The sequence below is a fragment of the Brachycentrus maculatus genome, unplaced genomic scaffold, assembly GCF_059751285.1.
Source record: "Brachycentrus maculatus isolate JH-2025_06_01 unplaced genomic scaffold, ASM5975128v1 h1tg000059l, whole genome shotgun sequence".
Taxonomy (NCBI): Eukaryota; Metazoa; Arthropoda; class Insecta; order Trichoptera; family Brachycentridae; genus Brachycentrus; species Brachycentrus maculatus.
The window spans coordinates 587,965-614,619 of NW_028280813.1; the positions used below are offsets into that span (position 1 = coordinate 587,965).

General features: G+C 40.2%; 2 protein-coding genes across 3 annotated transcripts in view; one reads left to right on the forward strand and one right to left on the reverse strand.

Annotated features, from left to right (window-relative positions):
- LOC148311695 (uncharacterized) overlaps positions 1-16,491 on the reverse strand; it is a 47,125-nt gene extending 30,634 nt beyond the window's left edge. The window contains exons 1-12 of one of the 2 annotated variants that reach the window (XM_088256184.1): positions 16,206-16,491; positions 14,322-14,548; positions 13,697-13,821; positions 12,052-12,631; positions 10,369-10,494; positions 9,856-9,965; positions 9,152-9,299; positions 4,679-4,779; positions 3,967-4,105; positions 3,192-3,351; positions 2,457-2,604; positions 1,830-2,031 (exon numbers count right to left, since the gene is read on the reverse strand). In XM_088256184.1, the coding sequence (XP_088112310.1) occupies positions 1,830-2,031; positions 2,457-2,604; positions 3,192-3,351; positions 3,967-4,105; positions 4,679-4,779; positions 9,152-9,299; positions 9,856-9,965; positions 10,369-10,494; positions 12,052-12,631; positions 13,697-13,821; positions 14,322-14,548; positions 16,206-16,396 (2,257 nt within the window). In that variant the 5' untranslated portion in view covers positions 16,397-16,491. Of the gene's footprint in view, positions 1-1,829; positions 2,032-2,456; positions 2,605-3,191; positions 3,352-3,966; positions 4,106-4,678; positions 4,780-9,151; positions 9,300-9,855; positions 9,966-10,368; positions 10,495-12,039; positions 12,632-13,696; positions 13,822-14,321; positions 14,549-16,205 lie in introns of both variants that reach the window. The other variant, XM_088256183.1, reaches the window with a different exon arrangement.
- Positions 16,492-17,740: 1,249 nt separating this feature from the next.
- Positions 17,741-26,655, forward strand: part of ATPCL (ATP-citrate synthase) — a 41,375-nt gene continuing 32,460 nt past the window's right edge. Inside the window, exon 1 of the mRNA XM_088256212.1 lies at positions 17,741-17,876. The gene's annotated coding sequence lies outside the window, so the exon portion shown is untranslated. The remainder of the gene's footprint in view (positions 17,877-26,655) is intronic.

Here is a 26,655-nt window from a genome sequence, read left to right on the forward strand (position 1 = left end):
AAAAAAATGACAAATTTGATGCTGTAAAAATTAAAAAAAACCCTTGCCAGCTATGGTGGAATCAATGGTAAGTTGTATTTTGCATTTTAGACACCATTTAACACCGGGTTATCAATTATTTTCCGACACTATATATAAACAAAAAAGGTTGGCATCAAAGTCAAAATTAATCACACTATAGGAAGATTTCTCTGAAGTCTGAAGAGGTCTGAAGAAGTCTGCCTCCGTAGTGTAATGGTCAGCACGCTCGGCTACCGTTCTGTAGGTCCCGGGTTCGATTCCCAGGGGGGTTCAAATAAATATAAGTGATTTTCCACTGTAATATTTATTCAATATTACCCTGGACTGGTACCTGAAGCGGAGGGCTGATCACCTTTTCTTCATGTGTAAAAACGATCAAGATAACACTGCGTTATATGACGCAGTGCCCTATGCACCATTTGGGTGCGGATAAGGGTTTTATTATTATTATATAGGAAGATTTTGCAGCCGACAGAAAAGGCTGGAGACAGTTTGTGGACTCCATATGCTCCACCTAGGGAGCGGATATGGTTATATTATAGGAAGATATTTTAATTTTTGCAAATGGCATCTTACGTCAATCATTTTAACATTTCGCTCACTCTTTTCAACAACGTCATATATCAAAAATCGTCAATTTTCAGTTGTGCATGTTTTCGAAATGCCCAGAAAATGTACTATATCCCAGCAAAAGCGGCATATTTTTAACTTAATATTTACCCGCTACAGGGCAGAAAGTGTTGTTTTTGCATTTTGAAGAAAATGTATTGTTTAATTATTTTTTTAATATGCTGAATATTTTTCAAATGGAGAAAAATCATTCAGGTTTTACCTAAAAAGATCTGTTGCACAATAAAAAGTTCAGTAAGTGGCTTGATATTTATTTTAATAAATTGTATTATATTTTTAAACTAAAAAAAACATTCTCCTGAAAAATCAAGTTTTTTGATTTATGACGTTCTTGAAAGGAGTGAGCGATATATGAACCAATTTTGAAACATTACTCTTGAATCACTAGAACTTCACTAGAGACATCTATTGGTGAGATGAAAAGAAGCTTTTTATCGAGCAGAAACTCTTTTATTAGTATGTGAGAAAATAACTCCTGTAATTGGAGACAATCCAGATTTTGCCAACAAGTATTTGGACACACTCAAAATGTTATAAATATTGTTAAATGCTGAATATTTTTATGGATTTCTATTGTTACAAAATATTGCAGTGTGCTTTCCAAACATGTGAAATAATAATGCTTTATTTGAATGTTTGATTGGGATCTAGAGAGATGAAAGAGTGTTTGATTAGTGTAGGCAGAAGGGTTGGGTAAAGATAAGGCATAGTATGGCTGTCCAAACTTAAAACACAGTAAGGGACATTTTTTTTGCAGTACGTTTTTTGCATTTTTGGACTAAGTAGAATCTACTTAGTCCAAAAATGCAAAAAAAAAACGTGCTACAAATACAATGTCTCTTACTGTGTTTTAAGTTTGGACAGCCGAATAGTTCTTGCATATTTTAGACTTTTGTATTTATTTAATGTAAAAATTTGAAAATAAATAAATTGAAAATTAAGAAAACTTTTTCGAGTTTGGACAGCCGAGTAGGCACTGGTCGTGTTTCTGTATGAAATGCGAGTAACCTAGGGCCGGCACTGCTTTCTATATAGAGGGCCTATATAGAGGGCACGCCTCATGCCACTATGCCTGCTACAATGTGAGGTCAGGGTTGGATTAGGTTAGGACAAGGCACAGTAAGCACTGTAAGTGATTCTGCTCCTGTTGCTCCTGGCGCTCCTGGCGAGCCACTCACTTGTCTCCGCCGGCTCCGGGCGGTTCTTCTTGGCGTCGGGTTCGCTGTCGTCCTCGCTGTCGCTGCCGCGCACGGTGGTGGTGGCGAGCGCGGGCGCCGCGTGCGCGCGCTTGGCCGCCGCGGCCGCCAGGCTGGCCGCCACCGCGGGCGCCGCGCTCGCCGCCACGCCCGCCGCCTGCGACGCGGCCGTCGCCGCCGCCGCCTGGCATAGAACAACGTCAAATGAGTTATCGTTACAGAGAATCTCACAGCGACTTGAAGGCAAGATACTGTGACTGATTTTTTATTACCATGAGATATTTTTCAGATTTTTTACTACATACTATGACAGATTTTTCATTATTGTTACTTTTTTTTTATAACTGACAGATTTCTTATTATTTCAAAAGATAGTTTATAACCGTCAGATATTTTTATTATTATCATAACATATTTTATTACTGTGACAGATTTCTTATTAGGTACTGTGACAGATATTTATTTTCTACTGTGACAATTTTTTTATTACTGTGACTAATTTTTTGAGTACTATGAAAGATTTTTTATCAGCATGATATATTTTTAATAACTGTGACGTTTATTTTATTACTATAAAAGATTTATTAAAGCTGCGACAAATTTTCTTACCTGACTGTCGGCCAAGGCCTCCGGGGGGTTGCTGACGGCGCGGTCTACGTCCGCGCGGCCCGCCAGCTGCTCCGGTCGCTCCCACACGGACGAGTGCGCCGTCGGGTTGTAGAAGAACACGCGCCCGTCTCCCGTCCAGACCACGCACCTGCAAGCAGAGCGCTTGTGTCAGCATCGTCGGACAGACAGACACAGTCTGACAGCAAAAAACACTGTACAGTCCTGGGTTCCATTCCCAGGGGAGTAAAAATTAATTTATATACGCAATTTTTCACTCTCAATATTTATTTAACACTTTGTTTGCGGGAAACGCTTAAAAGCGTCTTTTCCATACTGTTGTTAGAGAGCGGGAGACGCTTGCGAGCGTTCTATTTGCTTACTTTAGGTAGAGCGCGAGAGACGCCTGCAAACATTGTACAGATGGGAATTGGGTGTTGCGGCTACTTGTGATTAGTATACTGAGGGTCGGGCGGCAGACTGCCAGAGTATAATTAGGGTCCTTTTCCATACTGTCGGTAGAGAGCGAGAGACGCTTGCGAGCGTTCTATTTGCTTACTTTAGGTAGAGCGCGAGAGACGCCTGCAAACATTGTACAGATGGGAATTGGGTGTTGCGGCTACTTGTGACTAGTATACTGAGGGTCGGGCGGCAGACTGCCAGAGTACAATCAGGGGCGTGGTCGATGAACAAAACCCGCCCGACAACAATGCGTTGAATTAATTATCGATCAGATACCAAGGTGTTCCGGATATGGGCGTGCTGGAGACCGGGCGGGACTTGTCCTGCTGCTTGGCGAGCTGCTCCCTCTCGCGCTCCCTCCGGGCCTCCTCCGCCTCGCGCTCCTTCCTCGCCGCGTCGTCCGGATCGGCGGCCGCGCCGGCACCCGCGCCCGCAGCTGCACAGAGACGCACAGTGAAACCATCGTTACATCTTGCATAAAATAATAATTAAAGTCTTGGATTTCATCATCCTTCATCCTTCAAACCCTTATCCGCACCCCAATGGTGCATAGGGCACTGCATATTATAAACGCAGCGTTATCTTAATCATTAACACATGAAGGAAAGGTGATCAGCCCTCAGCTTCAGGTACCAGTCCAGGGTAATATTGAATAAATATTACAGTGAAAAAATCACATATATTTATTTGACCCCCCCTGGGAATCGAACCCGGGACTTCCAGGACGGTAGCAGAGCGTGCTGTCCATTACACTACAGGTGTATTACAATTATTATTATTGTTTTATTTTGCATCTCCAACTCCTTCTATATTCTTCATTTATCGTTAATCCAATGTACTTTGTCTGTTAGAGCTAAAATCACTCGTAAACCAGTAGAGGCTTTAAAAAAATGGAAGTGGGTAGATCTAAAATAGATTGCGTCATTCGGCCACGTCAAATCTGATTGATATCATTATAAAAAGAGTGGCGGACCAGCCAGGATGAGAGGAATTCTTATGTAGTGAGGATTGCGGACATTCGCAGTCTAGGTGAGGTACAAGGTATACGTACGAGCATCGGCCGGCTTGGCGTTGGTGGCGGTTTCCACCTCCATGGGCGTGGAGTTCACCGCGGGAACGGAGTCCGCCTGCGACACGACTGCTGCAGCCGGCGTGCCGCCAACCGCGACCGAATTCTGCAACAGCACACTCTGGAAACCATTCAATCACATATAAGGATCTGTATTATGACATTCAATTACATTATAGTATATTACTTCTCCGCCTCCTTAGCATAGTGGTTAGCGCGCTAGGCTACCATGCTGGAGGTCCTGGGTTTGATTCCCAAGAGGGTCAAAAGCGACCCTGTAGCAAAAGTATCTGAAGCCAACTGATCACCTTTCCTTCGTATATTTAACGATCAAGATAACACCGCTTATAAGGAGACTTTGAGGAGACAATGGTATGCGCGTGTGAGGAGAATTGAACCAGAACCCCACGTCTAATCCCTCTTAAAAACAGGCCACAAGGCCTACATCAAGCAAGTAAGAAGAAGAAGACTTCTTCTCAATCATGTACAAACACTATCTGCCCGCTCATTGCAAACAGCCGTGTAAAGTAAAAACTTCGACCTGTATCATTAGACTGGTCGGTTGGAAGATATCGCTTCACAGCAAAAAGTCCACAAACGTTCATACATTACCCAGTATAAGAACGATGCGTCTTTGTACATTTTGTCAACACACAAATGTAACTTGCATAAGTTTAGGTGGAATCCGACTCACATTGACCGGCGGCGCGTTGGCCACGTTTACGCCGCTCACGAGCGAAGGTTGTCCCGTGATCATCGGCGGGGGAACGTTGGTGGCTACCGGCTTCTGGAAGCCTGGAAAAGAAATACAAATCAGTCAGTAGGAAGGTATCGCTCCTTGGCAATAAGCCTGAAGGTGGAGACTGACCGAGGCATTTCGTCGTAACGTAACGTCGTAACATCGCTCGCGGCGAGCATCAGCCAGCATCCGAAACTATGGACGGAGAGCTCGGCTCGCTGTACCGACTGCCTGAATGCTCTCATCGTAACGTGTCACATTATGACGAAATGCTCCGGTCAGTGTCCGCCATGAAGTATGATACGACTGACCACGGTATTTTGTGTATTTTTTACCATGTATTTTTTATTTATTTGGGATTTTTACAGCTATAACAATACAATACGCAACATTTTGAGTGTGTCCAAATATACTTGTTCACAAAATCTGGATTATCTCCAATTGCAGGAGTTATTTTCATATTATTTTCTAACATCTCATCAAAGATGAAGAAGAATATGAAGGTCTGGGCATTTACGGGGCTGACGACCGTCATAGGCTGGTTTAAGTGATCACTTTACACACGTGTAACATTCGCCAATTCTACCCATTGTTGACAACCACACTACTCAAATTCTTGGAAGTTCTATATATATGAACCAATTTAGAAACCTTGTTCTTGAATCACTCGAACTTCACTAGAGACATCTATTGGTGAGATGTAAAGAAGCTTTTTATCAAGCAGAAACTCTTATATCAGTATGTGAGGTCCGAATCCTGGATTATAATCACACACATGGGAAACGTCAGAAAATACTATTTTCATTTTTATTATTAAGCTTATAATAAACCAGCCATTATGAAATTATAATTACAAAAATCCACTGATAATGTTGTTCTTATTATAATAAGTGAGTCCGCCTCCGTAGTGTAATGGTCAGCACGCTCGCCTACCGTTCCGGAGGTCCCGGGTTCGATTCCCAGGGGGGTTTAATAAATATAAGTGATTTTTTCACTCTAATATTTATTCAATATTACACTGGACTGGTACCTGAAGCGGAGGGCTGATCACCTTTCCTTCAAGTGTAATCGATCGAGATAACACTGCGTTTATATGAAGCAGTGCCCTATGCACCATTGGGGTGCGGATAAGGGTTTTATTATTATTATTATTATTATTATAATTAGTGAGTCCGCCTCCGTAGTGTAATGGTCAGCACGCTCGCCTACCGTTCCGGAGGTCCCGGGTTCGATTCCCAGGGGGGTTTAATAAATATAAGTGATTTTTTCACTCTAATATTTATTCAATATTACACTGGACTGGTACCCGAAGCGGAGGGCCGATCACCTTTCCTTCGTGTGTAATCGATCGAGATGACTCTGCGTTTATATGATGCAGTGCCCTATGCACCATTGGGGTGCGGATAAGGGTTTTATTATTATTATTATTATTATTATAATTAGTGAGTCCGCCTCCGTAGTGTAATGGTCAGCACGCTCGGCTACCGTTCTGGAGGTCCCGGGTTCGATTCCCAAGGGGGGTAAAATAAAATAAAAGTGATTTTTTCACTCTAATATTTAGTCAATATTACACTGGACTGGTACCCGAAGCGGAGGGCCGATCGCCTTTCCTTCGTGTGTAATCGATCGAGATGACTCTGCGTTTATATGATGCAGTGCCCTATGCACCATTGGGGTGCGGATAAGGGTTTTATTATTATTATTATTATTATTATAATTAGTGAGTCCGCCTCCGTAGTGTAATGGTCAGCACGCTCGGCTACCGTTCTGGAGGTCCCGGGTTCGATTCCCAAGGGGGGTAAAATAAAATAAAAGTGATTTTTTCACTCTAATATTTAGTCAATATTACACTGGACTGGTACCCGAAGCGGAGGGCCGATCGCCTTTCCTTCGTGTGTAATCGATCGAGATGACTCTGCGTTTATATGATGCAGTGCCCTATGCACCATTGGGGTGCGGATAAGGGTTTTATTATTATTATTATTATTATTATAATTAGTGAGTCCGCTTCCGTAGTGTAATGGTCAGCACGCTCGGCTACCGTTCTGGAGGTCCCGGGTTCGATTCCCAAGGGGGGTAAAATAAAATAAAAGTGATTTTTTCACTCTAATATTTAGTCAATATTACACTGGACTGGTACCCGAAGCGGAGGGCCGATCGCCTTTCCTTCGTGTGTAATCGATCGAGATAACACTGCGTTTATATGACACAGTGCCCTATGCACCATTGGGGTGCGGATAAGGGTTTTATTATTATTATTATTATTATTATAATTAGTGAGTCCGCCTCCGTAGTGTAATGGTCAGCATGCTCCGCTACCGTTCTGGAGGTCCCGGGTTCCATTCCCAAGGGGGGTAAAATAAAATAAAAGTGATTTTTTCACTCTAATATTTAGTCAATATTACACTGGACTGGTACCCGAAGCGGAGGGCCGATCACCTTTCCTTCGTGTGTAATCGATTGAGATAACACTGCGTTTATATGATGCAGTGCCCTATGCACCATTGGGGTGCGGTAAGGCTTTTATTATTATTATTATTATTATTATAATTAGTGAGTCCGCCTCCGTAGTGTAATGGTCAGCACGCTCAGCTACCGTTCCGGAGGTCCCGGGTTCGATTCCCAGGGGGGTTTAATAAATATAAGTGATTTTTTCACTCTAATATTTATTCAATATTACACTGGACTGGTACCCGAAGCGGAGGGCCGATCGCCTTTCCTTCGTGTGTAATCGATCGAGATAACACTGCGTTTATATGAAGCAGTGCCCTATGCACCATTGGGGTGCGGATAAGGGTTTTATTATTATTATTAGTGATGAATGAAAGTGATGTTTGTGGTTGGGGTGAGTGTGTGTGTGTGTATGTAAGAGGGTGTGTATGTGCGTATCAGTGAATCATACATGGGTGATAAGAATATGGAAAGAAGGAAATAGGAGGCAGGAGAGGCTTTGAGAAGAAAATACAGATCAAAAATAAGCATAGACAAACAAGAAATAGCATATTATTTTTTGACATCTCATCAAAGATGAAGAAGAATATGGAAGTCTTGGCATTTACGGGGCTTACGACCCGTAAATTTACATCTCACCAATAGATGTCTCTAGTGAAGTTTTAGTGATTCATGAACAAGGTTTCTAAATTGGTTCATATATATAGAACTTCCAAGAATTTGAGTAGTGTGGTTGTCAATAATGGGTAGAATTGGTGAATGTTACACGTGTGTAAAGTGATCACTTAAACCAGCCTATGACGGTCGTAAGCCCCGTAAATGCCCAGACTTCCATATTCTTCTTCATCTTTGATGAGATGTCAAAAAATAATATGAAAATAACTCCTGTAATTGGAGATAATCCAGATTTTGTGAACAAGTATTTGGACACACTCAAAATGTTGTAAGAAATAGCATGTTACATCCAGTGTTGCCGATGCCAATTTTCAGAACTCCCCGAAATTCAATGTCAATTTCCCCGAATTGGGTAAAAAAAACAAAGTCCCGATTCCCCACAAATTCCCCACATAATTCTGACGGTTGTAACTACCATTTTTTCTTTTGCATCTTGCAGTCACATATAACCGCTTGATTACGCATATCGTAGTAGTACAGGAGAAAGTGACCAACTAACAAAATGTAAAATGTTCAGGAGGGCCATTTAAGTCACTTTTATATTATTTTTTGACATCTCATCAAAGATGAAGAAGAATATGGAAGTCTGGGCATTTACGGGGCTTACGACCGTCATAGACTGGTTTAAGTGATCACTTTACACACGTGTAACATTCACCAATTCTACCCATTATTGACAACCACACTACTCAAATTCTTGACTAATAAATAAATAACTCCTGTAATTGGAGATAATCCAGATTTTGAGAACAAGTATTTGGACACACTCAAAATGTTGTAAGTCACTTTTGCTTGGCAACAAAATAAACATCAATGCAGAGTTAGTCATTTTCAACATTCATTCAAACCCTTTTCCGCACCCCAATGGTGCATAGGGCACTGCATTGTAAACACAGTGTTATATTGATCGTTGACTCACGAAGGAAAGGTGATCACCCTTCCGCTTCAGGTACCAGTCCAGGGTAATATTGAATAAATATTAGAGTGAAAAAATCACTTATATTTATTTGACCCCCCCCTGGGAATCGAACCCGGGACCTCCAGAACGGTAGCCGAGCATGCTGACCATTACACTACAGAGGCGGACAAAATTTTTTTAAAAAAGTTTAAAATTGCTTTGGGATGTTTTTCAGGGCAATATTAAGCTAGTAAGATATCAAATAGTCAATGATCACGTTTTTGTAAAAAATGCACTTGGTCAATTTCTCCTGTATGATATATTTAAAGTTTATACATATTATCAAGTGGAAATAACAAGTGTTTTTATTTAAAATTTGGTCAAAAGCTAAACGGCTGACGTACCTTCCAAGTCCTTGAGGGGCTGCGGCTTCTCCCAGACGCTCTCCTGCTTCTTGGTGTTGTAGTAGTACATCCGGCCGTCGGGGGCCCGGTGGGAGGTCCACTCGGCGGCCAGCGCCACCAGCTCCGGCGGGGGCGCCTGCGGGGCCTGCTGCGGATACGCAATCGGGAGATGAGACATGTGCGATGCGTTTCGCAAGGCCAGAGGGGAACTGCGCCCGCAAAATATCATATTCTACATGAGAGAGTGCGGGTATTATCCTTGGCTCTACCCGACCCAGTTCCTCCAGGGTATGCTCGGCTACAATAGTTAAGGGACTAGAAGGAATGTGTATTTGATGAGGCATTTCTATCCATTGTTGCGCGGTATGATGGATAATCCTGAAACTATCCGGAGCATCGGTCTGTATGTTCCCGATAGTTAGCTAAGGACAGCGTGGGCATAGATAGTTTCCCATTCCTATATACAGGAGCAACCTGCCGATGGTTATGCCTGTAGGAAGATATGCTGAACAACACCTGTTCCATGTGCCTGATGGGGTATTCCCATAAGGGGTTCTTCTATATCTTTAACAAGAGTCTTCTTCCTTACTTTTTAATTTATGTTTTTAATGTATACGCCTTAAATGCTAGTTTGCTATATATATAAGCATTCTGAGAAACCGCGATTAACAGACTTCCGGCACGCATTTGAGACAGAGCCCTACCTGTGTGGGCGGGGGCCACTGGGGCTGCGCCCCCCACTGCGGGAAGCCGGGCGGCGGCAGCGAGAACTGCTGCGGAGGGGGCCCGTCCGAAAGCCCCTTCGGAGGAATCCCTGCAAGAGAAAAAAATAATGAAATTCGGGCAAATTGAGAATATTATTTTTTGACATCTACACACAGATTACGAAGAATATTTCATCTCACCAATAGATGTCTCTAGTGAAATTCTAGTGATTCAAGCACTATGTTTCCAATTTCACTAGAGACATCTATTGGTGAGATGAAAGAAGCTTTTCATTGAGCAGAAACTCTTTCCTTTGTATGTGACGTCCGAATCCTGGATTATAATCACATACATGAGAAACGCCAGCAAATAACCTTTTTCATTTTATTATTTTAGCTTATAATTTGACCAGTTAATTTTTTTACAATATTTTGAATGTGTCCAAATACCTGTTCACAAATCTGGATTATCTCCAATTATGGGAGTTATTTTTCAATTTTTAGTGTAATTACCGGCCATGTTGGGGGGCTGCTGGCTGAACTGGCCGCCCGGAGAGGCCCCGTCCTCGATCTGGTCTCCGTCCTCCGACTGCGCCGAGTTCTGGTCCTCCTCGGGCCGCTGCCCGCCCATCTGGTCCACTGCGGAGGAGAACACATTTAATTCTACGCACAATTCCATTTTTATTTCTTTCTTACACTAGGCTAGCTCAACTGATCACTTAATGCATTGTTAGCGGGGAACGATTAAAAGCGTCTTTTCCGTACTGTTGGTAGAGAGGAGACGCTTGCAAGCGTTCTATTTGCTTAGTTTTGGTAGAGCGCGAGTGACACCAGTAATTATACTCTGGCAGTCTGCCGCCCGGCCCTCAGTATACTAATCACAAGTAGCCGCAACACCCAATTCCCATCTGTACAATGATTGCAGGCGTCTCTCGCGCTCTACCTAAAGTAAGCAAATAGAACGCTCGCAAGCGTCTCCCGCTCTCTACCGACAGTATGGAAAAGGACCCTAATTATACTCTGGCAGTCTGCCGCCCGACCCTCAGTATACTAATCACAAGTAGCCGCAACACCCAATTCCCATCTGTACAATGTTTGCAGGCGTCTCTCGCGCTCTACCTAAAGTAAGCAAATAGAACGCTCGCAAGCGTCTCCCGCTCTCTACCGACGGTATGGAAAAGGACCCTAATTATACTCTGGCAGTCTGCCGCCCGACCCTCAGTATACTAATCACAAGTAGCCGCAACACCCAATTCCCATCTGTACAATGTTTGCAGGCGTCTCTCGCGCTCTACCTAAAGTAAGCAAATAGAACGCTCGCAAGCGTCTCCCGCTCTCTACCGACAGTATGGAAAAGGACCCTAATTATACTCTGGCAGTCTGCCGCCCGACCCTCAGTATACTAATCACAAGTAGCCGCAACACCCAATTCCCATCTGTACAATGTTTGCAGGCGTCTCTCGCGCTCTACCTAAAGTAAGCAAATAGAACGCTCGCAAGCGTCTCCCGCTCTCTACCGACAGTATGGAAAAGGACCCTAATTATACTCTGGCAGTCTGCCGCCCGACCCTCAGTATACTAATCACAAGTAGCCGCAACACCCAATTCCCATCTGTACAATGTTTGCAGGCGTCTCTCGCGCTCTACCTAAAGTAAGCAAATAGAACGCTCGCAAGCGTCTCCCGCTCTCTACCGACAGTATGGAAAAGGACCCTAATTATACTCTGGCAGTCTGCCGCCCGACCCTCAGTATACTAATCACAAGTAGCCGCAACACCCAATTCCCATCTGTACAATGTTTGCAGGCGTCTCTCGCGCTCTACCTAAAGTAAGCAAATAGAACGCTCGCAAGCGTCTCCCGCTCTCTACCGACAGTATGGAAAAGGACCCTAATTATACTCTGGCAGTCTGCCGCCCGACCCTCAGTATACTAATCACAAGTAGCCGCAACACCCAATTCCCATCTGTACAATGTTTGCAGGCGTCTCTCGCTCTCTACCGACAGTATGGAAAATACGCTTTTAAGCGTTTCCCGCTAACAATGTGTTAATCACAAAAATATATATGTTTTGTTTGACTCTCCTGGGAATCGAACTGAGGACTTCCAGCGCTGTAGCCAAGCCTGATGACCATTACGCTGTGGTATTAAATCACTCAACTGAAAATGCATTCACTTCCACTCACCGTCCATCTTACCCTGCATTCCGCCCATAGGTCCCATCTGCATGGGGTTCATCGGGCCCTGGTTCTGCATGAATCCCATGGGTCCATTAGGCCCCATGGGGCCCATGGGGCCCATCGGACCCATGGGTCCCATCGGCCCCATCCCCATCGGCGGCCCGCCCATCGGGCCCATACCCTGGTTCATCGGGCCGTTGGGGCCCATCGGTCCGTTCTGCCCCATGGGGCCGTTCTGGCCCATGGGGCCGTTGGGGCCCATGCCGTTCTGGCCCATGGGACCGTTGGGGCCCATCTGGCCGTTGGGCCCCATGGGGCCGTTTGGGCCCATGGGGCCGTTGGGTCCCATGGGGCCGTTGGGTCCCATGGGGCCGTTGGGGCCCATCTGGCCGTTGGGGCCCATGGGGCCGCCGTTCTGCCCCATGGGCCCGCTGGGCACTAGCTGGTTCTGCGCCATGGCCTCCACCTCGCCCTGCGTGATGACCTTGCAGTGCGGGTTCTCCTGTGGTCGGGTCCAGGTGGTCTCGCGGGTGCGCGCGTGGTAGAAATATGACTTTCCTTCTTCTGTCTTTGTTTCCACCCAAAGTTCCGGCACAGGCTGGAATATATCAAAACCGTATTTGAATCATTTTTTTATTTTTATACTATTTTACTGTCTCTGGCCAATATCTGTACCCGACGGATTCTCCAGTTCTTTGGACACGTTGCGCGTGGCAACGAGGATAGCCTGGAACGACTAGTTGTGATCGGTAGCCTGGAGGGAAAGAGAGGGAGAGGAAGATCCCCCACACGATGGACCGATCAAATTAAGGCAGCAGCAGGCACCTCAGTGGTTGGAGCGCTACGTGCAGCGCAGTCAAGGGATAACTGGAGAAGAGTCATTGCTTCTGCAAGGGTCACAACCCTCAGCAATGAGGATTAAGACGGAGAAGAAGACTATTTTACTCTTATTTTAGTGTTTCATTTATCTACTATTTTACATTCATTTTCTCCGCCTTTTATGTCCAACTGTAATGGTCGGCACTCTCGGCTACCGTACCGTATTGGAGACAATCCAGATTTGTGAACAAGTATTTGGACACACTAAAAATGTTGTAAAAGCTGACTAGTCGGCTTTTAGTAGTCAATACGATAAAAATAAAAAACATAATGATCAATTGGTAGAGATATTATGAATGAACATATCGCTCACCCTTTCAACAACATCATATTTTAAAAAAACTTGATTTTTCAGGAGATCGTTTTTAAAGTTTAAGAGTATAATAAAATGTATTAAAAAATAAATTTCAAGCCACTTATTGAACTTTTTACTGTGCAACAGATCTTTTTAAGTAAAATCTGAAGGTTTTTTTTCCATTTAAAAAATATTTAGTATATTTAAAAAAAAATATTAAACAATACCTTTTATTCAAAATGCAAAAACAACGCTTTCTGCCCTGTAGCGGGTAAATATTAAGTTAAAAATATGCCGCCTTTGCTGGGATATAGTACATTTTCTGGCCATTCCGAAAACATGCACAACTGAAAATTTATGATTTTTGATACATGACGTTGTTGAAAGGACTGAGCGATATTGTTGACTGAGTGTATTTTTTGCTATAAATACAAATAAGCTGGGTTTTTTTTCTTTCAAGTGTTAGTAAAAAATCATCATTTTACGTACCATATTTGGAGGCGGTCCCATGAAGGGGCCTCCGGGGCCCATCATGTGCGGGGGAGGGGGCCCGCCCGGGCCCATCATGCCCGGGGGCCCAAACGGCCCGCCCGGACCTCCTGGACCCATCATCCCTAGTAAATTAATTGAATATTAATAACAGAGAACTATATATATATATATTTTTTATAGGAATCGCATTTATTATTTACCTGGCTTATTATGTACAAGGTTTATAGATGATTAACTGGTTGACTGCCAAAAGTGTCTTAAGACGCATAATTTTCTGTGAACGGAGCGCCGCTCATACAAAAATTATGTCTTTAGACGCGCCGTTTCAAATGGGCTTTTACTTAAGAAAATCAATTATTTAAAATGTACAAATATATTGAACGCATAGTGACATCTATTGAGAATATCTTTGCATACTTAGAATTGAAACAGAATTGGTTTTTACCACTTTAAATGTAAATTAAAGAGAGCTTTGTCGTCGGAACAACTAATGGCGCTCCGGGTCGTTCAATAATCCCCGAGTTGCCGCCACTGCCGAATCTGATGACAGTGTTTTTAGTGTCGATTCTGATGATTTTAAATTATTAATTTTTTTAAAGTCCAACGTTTCCGGGCGACTCACCTGGTGGGCCCCAGGGGCCGCCCTGGTCCGGGTGGCGCGGGGGGCCGTGGTGCGGGTGGTGGCCGCGCGCTGGCGGGAAGAAGGGCGGCGGGGGCCCGCCGGGGCCGCGCGGCGGGCCGGCCCGCGGCGGCCCGCCGGGACCGTAGCCGCGCCCGCGGAACCGCGGCGGCCCGCCCATCCAGCCGGGCGGCGGGCCCCCACGGCCGCCGCGCCCGCGGCCCTGGAATCTGCGGACACAAATCAATCGGTAAGAAAATGTTCTCAAAATCTCTAAGACTATTTGAACCATTGCAGGCCTAACACTTGGTGACAGAGTAAGAAACTCTGAAATAAGACAAATCTGCGATGTTGAAAATATGCGATGGGGAGTAGACAGTGTTAAACAGGGATGTGTAATGTCACCGTGGCTGTTAAACCGGATCCACGCGGCTCGCATAACCGTATGTGTTTTCACAAAACATTCCCTGTACGCGGCTGACATAACCGTTTGTGTTTTTACTTCACTCCAAGTTTCGAACCTCAGTTCAACTTGGAGGGATTTTTTCATGGTGTGGAACTTTGGATAAAATAATACGTCAATCCTTGGCCTTATGACATCTGTTGAAATATCTGACTAATAATTTGTAACATCACAAGGATAAATAAAAGAACAGATCCCTGATTTTTCTTGCGGTCGGTAATTAGTCCGCGCCATAATCATGCCCTATATCTGTCTCACTCTCGACGCTACGCATCGCCAGTGGGTAAGAGTGACACACGATGCGTGCTTTGATTTATTTATGTTACGATCTAATTTGTTTATATTACGATATATTTCAAGAATAATGTGACACAAGTGTATTATAGAGTACCAAAAAGGCTCAATGAATCCCATTGAACATTTTTGTTTAGGAAAATAAATCGTTTCTTAACTAAATACATGATAAAAGTAATCATTTAAAAAACGGCAAAATACCGCCGCGCACGGGCGTCTCTCAGGAACAAAGTGAACGCGGTTAAAAGGTTAACCTGTACATGGATAATTGCATGAAAGAAATGAAAGATTTAAATGTTGGAGCTAGAATGAATAATTTGACTGTCTGTTGCCTTTTGTATGCCGACGATGCTGTTCTTCTTGCAGATAGCGGAGAAGACCTGCAGGCGTTGGTGACAAAAGTGTATAATGTGTGCAAGGAAAGTGATTTATTGATGAATGTTAGCAAATCCAAGATTATGGTTTTTGAAAGAGAAGAATGCTGATCTGAATGTGAAATGTGAATGTGTAATGGTCAGCACGCTCGGCTACAGTTCTGGAGGTACCGGGTCCGATTCCCAGGGGGGTCAAATAAATATAAGTGATTTTTTCACTCTAATATTTATTCCATATTACTCTGGATGGGTACGAAGATTATTTGCCAAGACAGAGTGTTGTGGAGTTCTGTTCTCTCTGTCTACCCCTGCGGGGAAGCTGTGTGAAGGTTAGGTGTTAGGGTGATTAGTTTTTCACTCAAAATAGTCAATGACAGGTAGTAGGATCTGTAAACACTCGGGACATTCACGTTCCAATAACATCTGCGTCTATGTTGAGACATTATTAAGAGATCGTAACGAGATTATTCGAAAAGATCTTGGTCAAATGGAAAAGTGTAAATATTAAATAATTAATAAAATAAAAACCCTTACCGCACCCCAATGGTGCATAGGGCACTGCTTCATATAAACGCAGTGTTATCTTGATTGTTTCCACATGAAGGAAAGGTGATCAGCCCTCCGCTTCAGGTAAATACTAGATAAAGGATAATATCATTTGACGTTTCGGCTAGCAACAAACATAACCTCACTTTCACGAAAAATGCATTTTAAAAGGATTATCAATTGTTTTGTTTAACATTTTTCGCGGCAAACCTGAAATTGCCTCTGCCCCTGTTGTTTTGTCTAAACTCGTCTTCGTATTCGTCTTGATAATCGTCCATGTACCCGTCGTCGCTTCCTCTCCTGTCGCCGACAGCGCCATCCTTCATCCTGTCGTCCTCGTTGATGGCGCCTCCGCTGCCCGGAGAGTCCTGCGAGTCGTTGTTGTAGTCTTCGTCCATCATCGCTAGACGCTCGGACAACTTGCAATGTGTTCTATATCCTACTTAATCCAGTATTTTCAATCAATTTGTCACTTCGCGGAAGACCGCGGCGTCCACGGAAGACACTCGTCATAGACAATTATTGGAAACCTTGACGATGTTACCATATAAAAATAAAATAAAACAACAACATGATAACCGACTTTAGGGAAGGGCTTGGATGGAATATTTTACTCCAACTCCAAACCCTTATCCGCACCCGATGGTGCATAGGGCACTGCATCATTTAAAAACATAGTTTTTTATATCGGCAAAACTTGGCACAAAAAGGATGTCAAATACTTGAAAGCGACCGGATCAGGAGTCGTAATAATCATTGGGTATGTATGAGGAGATGATGCATGAATGTGGAAGAGGCGATGAATGTTTACAGAGACAGAGTGGTGTGGCATCCGATTCTCTCTGCCTACTCATATAAATGAAAGGTGGTCAAACATCCGCTTCAGGTAGCTATATTTATTTAACCCTCTGGGAATCGTACCCGGGAAATCCAGTACAGTAGACGAACGTCCTTACCATACGGAGGTGGTTCTACTCTGATTAGTGCGACAAGCTTTAAATCGTTTAAATTAAAAGCCAAATTAACTGTAATTTTTTTTTAAAGTCGTTATTTAACTACAAAATAAATTGAACATTTTTGGTGGTTCAGTCGCACACCGGCTGTTTAGTACATAATTTATACACATACTGATTATTTCGTATGTTCTTTTTTTATTGTAATCAATAAACTTCTTTCATATAATTGATGTGCATTGGTTTAATGTTACTAAGCAATACGAATAACGAAAATAGGAATCTTAAAATAATATCAAAGAATGTTGATTTCTCAAATCTTTTAGTTTACCGCAGCATTCAAATTGAATTTCATCCGACGAAGGTATATTAGTTAAATTATATTAAATTTTTAACATTAAACTGTTGAATTTAAAATTCAACGTTCATAAAAATCAAATGCAAAAAAAGTATGTTCTCATATGATGCATGTCCTTGCTCAAAACATTGACAAAAAGCACAGGTCATAAGGACACAGAAATATATTAAAATCGTCTGAAAGGTAGGTAAATATTTATTTAAAAATTATTGTTAACCCTTTTTAACTTATTGGATATACTTTAAATAAGTGGTAAATGTTTTTCTTTACTAAGTATTTTTGAAAAAGTATGTGTCAATGTGTCAATGCCAAAAAGTACGTCACTATTAGTCAAAATGTTGACAGTAACAAAAGGCACCATAGACAAAAATACAGCAGGTTAGGTAAATCAAATCTTTATAGCCGTCGTGACGTCAATTGTCAATGCGAAGATGGCTGATTTCATTTGTGATTTCAGTTAGTGGAAATCTGCCTTAGTCTTTGAATCTGCCGTTTAGTGTCGCGCTCGTCGAGTTGTCGCGCTCTTTACGACGGTTAAATCGTGACATACCGCTTCCAATTGGATTCTGGGTGAGCAAAGCCATATTTCTACAGCGAGTAATTTTAAAAGCACCGAAATTTATCGAATTTCAATTCGGCGGCGATCGCGACTGACAGCGCCATGCCGGTCGATTCCCTGTTCTTTCGAACGGGTCTATAAAAATGAGGACCCAGGTACGGTCGTATTATGCGCTGTTTTTACATATTTCACTCACGGTGAATAAAACGAGCGACTGAATAGCAATTTTGAACCTCTCTTTCTATTGTGAACGTATTAAATTCAGGTATAAACGTGTCGCTCTGACAACTACATGGAAAGCGCGTACGCCATTCGCTAGAAATCTGGTGTGACTATCGCCCGCCGTAACACTTAAAATGATTTTATTTATTTATTTATGAGTTAAAATGCACGCCACACTACAATAGGCAAACAGAAAGGTGTTTATTTATCATAGTACTCGTTTTAAATGCCTCGTTGGAGGTCAGGAAATAGATTCTAAGTACTGTGCAATGTACGTGTCAACAGGAAAAATTTCCACAAATCCAAAATAACTTAACATTTAACAGTTTTTAATGTACAAAATAATACCTATATTTGCGCAGTTTAAAATGTAACGAGACCCCAAAAATAACGCATTTTTTCGTTCAAAAATCCGGCCCAAAAAACAAAAAAATTCACCATTTTGACATACTTTATGCACTGATTTTTTTTCAAATACATGTTTTAATTTTATGTAAACACGCGATATTACAGTTACTTGCAGGTGGAAGTAGTTTGTTAATTGAATAAATTTAACCAAATAAAACTGAAAATACGCAAAATTCACCATTCAAAATTCGCTTCGACTGTCGAAAAACGCAAACATAAGGGCTTTTACAAATTTCGTATTACATATCGCTCACTACTTTCAACAACGTCATATATAAAAATCGACAATTTTCAGCTGTCCATGTTTTCGGAATGCCCATAAAATGTACTATATCCCGGCAAAAGCGGCATATCTTTAACTTAATATTTACCCGCTACAGGGCAGAAAGTGTTGTTTTTGCATTTTGAAGAAAAGGTATCGTTCAATTACTTTTTTTAAATATACTTAATATTTTTCAAATAGAGAAAAAACCATCAGGTTTTTACCTAAGAAGATCTGTTGCACAGTAAAAAGTTCAATAAGTGGCTTGATATTTATTTTAAATACATTTTTAAACTTTAAAAACGATCTCCCTAAAAATCAGGTATTCTGAAATATGACATTCGATTTGATTCGTCAAAAATCATTTTTGCAAGTCAGTTTCTTTTAAATTACACATATTTCATCATCTTTTGACATTTTACTCATCGTTCATCTAAATTTCTATCCAAATATAACCTTACATCCGTCGGTCGTGCAAAATTCGTGCCAAGCGTCGAAATATTGTACCGTTTTTAGAAATTTTCTGATCGATTCGCAACCAGTTTCTGATCGCGCTGGATTTCTCACCCATTTGCGTAATTTTTATGCGTTAAAACTCAAAATTTACGCAATATTCGACGTACTTTTGTGTTTTGTAGAGCAGCACATAACGGGACAGGCCGCGTTACGAATATTGCGTGCCGGAAAACAGGTATTGCAACTTTTTAAAAATTGAACGGGTCCAACGCTTTTTTTTTCATTCGTATCGATAATATTTCCGGTTTTATTATTATTATTATTATTATGTATATAAGGCCTTGCTTTCAAGAACAAATGGATACAAAAAATATGGAATATATAACCGAAAAACACTTTTTTGTCGCACTACTTTTTCTAACATGCAATAGGCAGTGGCGAGCACAGATAATTACATTAATACTCCCCTATAACGTTGAGATAGGTACCTCGTTATCGGAGGGAACTTTATAAGAAGATAATGTTTTAAATTGTATTTTTACATTGTAACCAGCAGAATTGACTGAAATTACTCATTTAAAATTTAATAAAAACCCAGTGTTTGGACACACTCAAAATGTTATCGGTAAAATTAAGAATTATTGTGTATTGGGATGGTTTGGGCCATGTGGAACGAGCGAGTGAGGAAAGAATGGTATATATATATATATATATATATATATATATATATATATATATATATATATATATATATATATATATATATATATATATATATATATATATATATATATATATATATATATATATATATATACACTCCTTTCAAGAACGTCATAAATCAAAAAACTTGATTTTTCAGGAGAGCGTTTTTAAAGTTTAAAAATATAACACAATGTATCAAAAATAAATGTCAAGCCACTTATTGAACTTTTTACTGTGCAACAGATCTTTTAAGGTAAAACCTAAAGGTTTTTTCTGTATAAAAGGTGTTTATTATATTTTAAAAAAATAATGAAACAATACCTTTTCTTCAAAATGCAAAAACAACACTTTCTGCCCTGTAGCGGGTAAATATTAAGTTAAAAATATGCCGCTTTTGCTGGGATATAGTACATTTTCTGGGCATTCTGAAAACATGCACAACTGAAAATTGACGATTTTTTATTTATGACGTTCTTGAAAGGAGTGAGTGATATCTGCTCAGTTATCACGCTGTATCTCTATGGTCAATCTTGAATGGTAACAGTGGCTCCTGATAACAGCGATTTGTGTGAATCTCTCCATCTCAACAGCAGATAAACTATGATTTCATTTCCATACATATATTTATTTATTTGAACTTCGTGTACGGTGTACATATGTACATTGGCGGGCTTATTGCTATAAAGGAATATCTTCAAGCCGACCAAAAACAGACTAGTGATATTGGTCAAAACGTTTGATACCATATATAGCTGTTTGCAATCAGAGGGTAGGTAGTACTAGAACATTAAAAAAAAACATAAATTACAAATTGACGATAATAAGGAAGGCAATGGAAGAAGGCAGTTTAGGGAAGGAGGTTGAACTTGATGTAACAGATCGTTCTTCGGTAATTCCTTCTCTGTCCAGGCCAGACTATGGAGTGAATTACCTCTCCGCGTAAACAAATCGCTCACTCCTTTCAAGAACGTCATAAATAAAAAATCGTCAATTTTCAGTTGTGCATGTTTTCGGAATGCCCAAAAAATGTACTATATCCCAGCAAAAGAGGCATATTTTTAACTTAATATTTACCCGCTACAGGGCAGAAAGTGTTGTTTTTGCATTTTGAAGAAAAAGTATTGTTCAATTATTTTTTTTAAATATACTAAATATTTTTCAAATGGAGAAAAAACCTTCAGGTTTTACCTGAAAAGATCTGTTGCACAGTAAAAAGTTCAGTTTTGGCTTGATTTTTATTTTTAATATATTGTATTATATTTTTAAACTTTAAAAACGTTCTCTTGAAAAATCAAGTTTTTTTATTTATGACGTTTTTGAAAGGAGTGAACGAAATGCACATTCTCTAATAACTTTCAAGAAACGTCTGAGACATTACTATCTATCATTAGAACCCTAACTGTCCATCAAACCTCCTCCCTCTACCTCCTTCCCTAAACTCCCTTCTTCCTTTGCCTTCCTTATTATCATCAATTTGTAATTTATGTTTTTTTATATGTTAATTAATAAATAAAACCCTTATCCGCACCCCAATGGTGCATAGGGCACTGTGTCATCTTGATCGTTTACACATGAAGGAAAGGTGATCAGCCCTCCGCTTCAGGTACCAGTCCAGGGTAATATTGAATAAATATTACAGTGAAAAAATCACTTGTATTTATTTTACCCCCCTTGGGAATCGAACCCGGGACCTCCAGAACGGTAGCCGAGCGTGCTGACCATTACACTACGGAGGCGGACATGTTAATTTGTAATGTATATTTTTGTTAAATGTTCAAGAACTATCAACCTCTGATTGCAAACAGCTATATATGGTATCAAACGTTTTGACTAATATCACTAGTCTGTTTTTGGTTAGTTGGAAGATATTGCTTTTTAGCAATAGGCCCGCCAATGTACTTATCTCTCTTCTGTACGTCAAGTTTAAATAAATAAATAAACTGTGCAAGTCCAAGAGGGAGGATTTTCTTCTTCTGGACACCTGAAGAAGGATGGAGTAAGTCTAGGCGGAGTATCAGCGAGGTCACGCCTCCTCCTCTATCGTCGTTGCGTAACACTTTCGCGCGCCGGCACTTTATCTCGCACGACCCGCGCCAATGTGGCCGTTTGCCGGCGTAATCCCGGGGTTACGCGGGGTTATCGGCGCCGGCCGCGGGCACGGGCCCAGCACCCGTCCGGCACACGCCGGCGTGACGCGCCGCTCAAATTTGACCCAGTGTGTATATTACATGTTTATATATATTTATATATATATATATATATATATATATATATATATATATATATATATATATATATATATATATATATATATATATATATATATATATATATATATATATATATATATATATATATATATATATATATATATAAACCCTATATATAAACCCTTATCCGCAACCCAATGGGCACTGCTTCATATAAATGCAGTGTTATCTTGATCGTATACACATGAAGGAAAGGTGATCAGCCCTCCGCTTCAGGTACCAGTCCATGGTAATATTGAATAAATATTACAGTGAAAAAAATCACTTTTATTTATTTGACCCCCCCGGGAATCGAACCCGGGACTTCCAGAACGGTAGCCGAGAGTGCTGACTATATATATATATATATATATATATATATATATATATATATATATATATATATATATATATATATATATATATATATGTATACATATATATCGCTCACTCCTTTCAAGAACATAATAAATAAAAAACTTGATTTTTCAGGAGATCGTTTTTAAAGTTTAAAAATATAATAAAATGTATTAAAAGTAAATATCAAGCCACTTATTGAACTTTTTACTGTGCAACAGATCTTTTTAGGTAAAACCTGAAGGTTTTTCCTCCATCTGAAAAATATTAAGTATATTTAAAATATAATTGAACAATACCTTTTTTTCAAAATGCAAAAACAACACTTTCTGCCCTGCAGCGGGTAAATGTTAAGTTAAAAATATGCCTCTTTTGCTGGGATATAGTACATTTTCTGGGCCTTTCGAAAACATGTTCAACTGAAAATTTACGATTTTTGATTTATGAAGTTCTTAAAAGGTGTGAGCGATATATGCGTACATTTGTAGAGGTCCTTTTTTGGGCCACTTAACCTGCTGGACACTAAAACTGAACAAGCGTTACTGTTTGATATCCGAGGTGCCGAAAGTGAAGAGTGTTGACCTTGGGAGGTCTGACAATGTTTACGCGGCGTTATCAATGCATCAGCCCAGCATTGTTCAGCTTCTTGCCTTATCGCGATGTTATGTAAACAGTCGCTTGCAGTTCGCCTGACGCTGGATCAGGTCGGTCGAGATCGCCCCAATGTTCGCTCACTCCTTTCAACAACGTCATATATAAAAAATCGTCAATATTCAGTTGTCCGTGTTTTCGGAATGGCCAGAAAATGTACTATATCCCAGCGAAAGCGGCATATTTTTAACTTAATATTTACCCGCTACAGGGCAGAAAGTGCTGTTTTTGCATTTTGAAGAAAATGTTTAGTTTGATTGTTTTTTTAAATATACTAAATATTTTTCAAATGGAGAGAAAACCTTCAGGTTTTACCTAAAAAGATGTGTTGCACAGTAAAAAGGTCAATAAGTGGCTAGGTATTTATTTTTAATACATTTTATTATATTTTTAAACTTTAAAAACGATCTCCTGAAAAATCAAGTATTTTGATATATGACGTTGTTGAAAGGAGTGAGCGATATGTGAAGATGCGATGCATTACACTGTAGACCCCGTGACGTACGAGATAATAGGAAAATTTCATATTTTTAGTGTGTCCAAATACTTGTTCACAAATATTATAATCCAGGATTATTATAAGCAAATATAACAAACACAATCCAGATCCTTGTTCACAAATATAGCACATCTAAAAAAATGTATGGCTAGAAGCTAGGACTGTATGCCAGGGTCAGGAGTGGAGGAATCGGAAGGTATATATGTGCAGCTGAGGCAGGTATAGTTGGGAAGATCAAGGGTGTATTAGATGGTGTGATCATGTATAGAGAATGGTTAGAGCAGTATATATGGGAGAGTAGGCCCGAGAGTCTACATAGCATGTATGGCTAGAAGCTAGGACTGTATGCCAGGGTCAGGAGTGGAGGAATCGGAAGGTATATATGTGCAGCTGAGGCAGGTATAGTTGGGAAGATCAAGGGTGTATTAGATGGTGTGATCATGTATAGAGAATGGTTAGAGCAGTATATATGGGAGAGTAGGCCTGAGAGTCTACGTAGCATGTATGGCTAGATTTCATTAATTGATTCGGCAGTCACTTTGTGGTAAAATCTATCCATTTTTAATTAATGTTTTACTTAGTAAATACCACTATTTCTTAAAATCTACTGTCCCACGTGTTTCGATGCTCTCCGCATCATTTTCAAAGTCACAGTAGATTTTAAGAAATAATGGTATTTACTAAGTAAAACATCAATTAAAAATGTATGGGTAGAAGCTAGGACTGTATGCCAGGGTCATGAGTGGAGGAATCAGAAGGTATATATGTGCAGCTGAGGCAGGTATAGTTGGGAAGATCAAGGGTCTATTAGATGGTGTAGCCATGTGGGGGGTATAGTTAGAGCAGTATATATGGGAAAGTAGGCCCGAGAGTCTACACAGCATGTATGGCTAGTAGCTAGGACTGTATGCCAGGGTCAGGAGTGGAGGAATCAGAAGGTATATATGTGCAGCTGAGGCAGGTATAATTGGAACATATTAAGAAAGTCTCGCTCCCAGCCTGACTTCCCGACTCTCTGGTCTGATGACACACACACGTACACCTGATTCGCCGTATATCACGCACAGATATGACATATCTAGCGACACACTTGCGAGTTATCGACATTTGCTGGCGCGGCAAGGTCGGTGACAGCACGTGGTGGCTTCGTTCACACAAAGTGCTATTTTGATGATAACTCTGTATAAAGTTTGCAAAATAAACGATGTCGCTATCAGCATTGTAACTTTGCACAGATGAGTTCATAGTATTTATCAGATTTTAAAATCGGTTCGGATATGTCGCTCACTCCTTTCAACAAGGTCATAAATCAAAAAAACTTGATTTTTCAGGAGATCGTTTTTAAAGTTTAAAAATATAATAAAATGTATTAAAAATTAATATCGAGCCACTTATTGAACTTTTTACTGTGCAACAGATCTTTTTAGGTAAAACCTGAATATTTTTTTTTTCCATTTGAAAAATATTTAGTATATTTAAAAAAATAATTAAACAATACCTTTTTATTCAAAATAAAAAAACAACACTTTCTGCCATGTGGTGGGTAAATATTTAGTTAAAAATATGCCGCTTTTGATGGGATATAGTACATTTTCTGGGCATTCCGAAAACATGCACAACTGAAAATTGACGATTTTTTTTAATAAATGACGTTGTCTAAAGGAGCGAGCGATATGTTAAATACTTGCGAGAAACTCCAATATATGGATAGGTTTAGTGGCCCTGAAAAGGACCTATTTAAATGTACATCATCAGCATTATATAATATTGGAATAACATTGGAATTAAGAACGGTATAAAAATGAATAAATCACTTTCCCAGCTAACTAACCATTACGCCGCTTCTCCGCAGGGGTAGGCAGAGAGAGAAAAATGACGATTTTTTTTATATATGACGTTGTTGAAAGGAGCGAGCGATGTGTTAAATACTTGCAAGAAACTCCAATATATGGATAGGTTTAGTGGCCCTAAAAAGGACCTATTTAAATGTACATCATCAGCATAATATAATAACATTGTAATTAGGAACGGTATAAAATTTAATAAATCACTTTCCCAACTAACTAACCATCACGCCGCTTCTCCGCAGGGGTAGGCAGAGAGAGAAAATTGACGATTTTTGATATATGACGTTGTTGAAAGTAGTGAGCGATATGCGTCTTCGTTTGTAGAATCCGAATAATTGATTATCTTAAAAAAATCATAATTTTTGAGTTGATGCAGTTTTGATATGGATGTGCGATATGTACACATATCGCTCACTCCTTTCAAGAACGTCATAAATCAAAAATCGTCAATTTTCAGTTGCGCATGTTTTCAGAATACCCAGAAAATGTATTATATCCCAGCAAAACGGGCATATTTTAAACTTAATATTTACCCGCTACAGGGCAGAAAATGCTGTTTTTGCATTTTGAAGAAAAGGTATTGTTTAATTATTTTTTTAAATATACCAAATATTTTTCAAATGGAGAAAAAACCAGCAGGTTTTACCTAAAAAGATCTGTTGAACAGTAAACAAATCAATAAGTGGCTTCATGTTTATTTTTAATACATTGTAAAATATTTTTATACTTTAAAAACGTTCTCCTGAAAAATCAAGTTTTTTTTTATTTATGACGTTCTTGAAAGGAGTGAGTGATATGTATTTACATATAAGTGTGTGTTTGTGACACTTGAACTTTGATTTAGGTGATTATGTATTGATTTTTTCAATAGGAACGACTCTTCTAGCATCTCAGTCAGCCACTGGAGATTTATTTGCCCGGTAAATATGCAAAACCATCGACGTTTGTGTGCGACGACACCCATTACAGTAGCTTTCTAGATACTAAACACGTACTATAGTTGGACTCGACAATTTAAAAAAATATATATTTTCCATCGCTTCTAGAAAATGTAGGACGAACTTTAGTAATACACGAACTAACGTAACAATCCAACATGTATAACATGCCAATATGTCGTTACATTCACATATT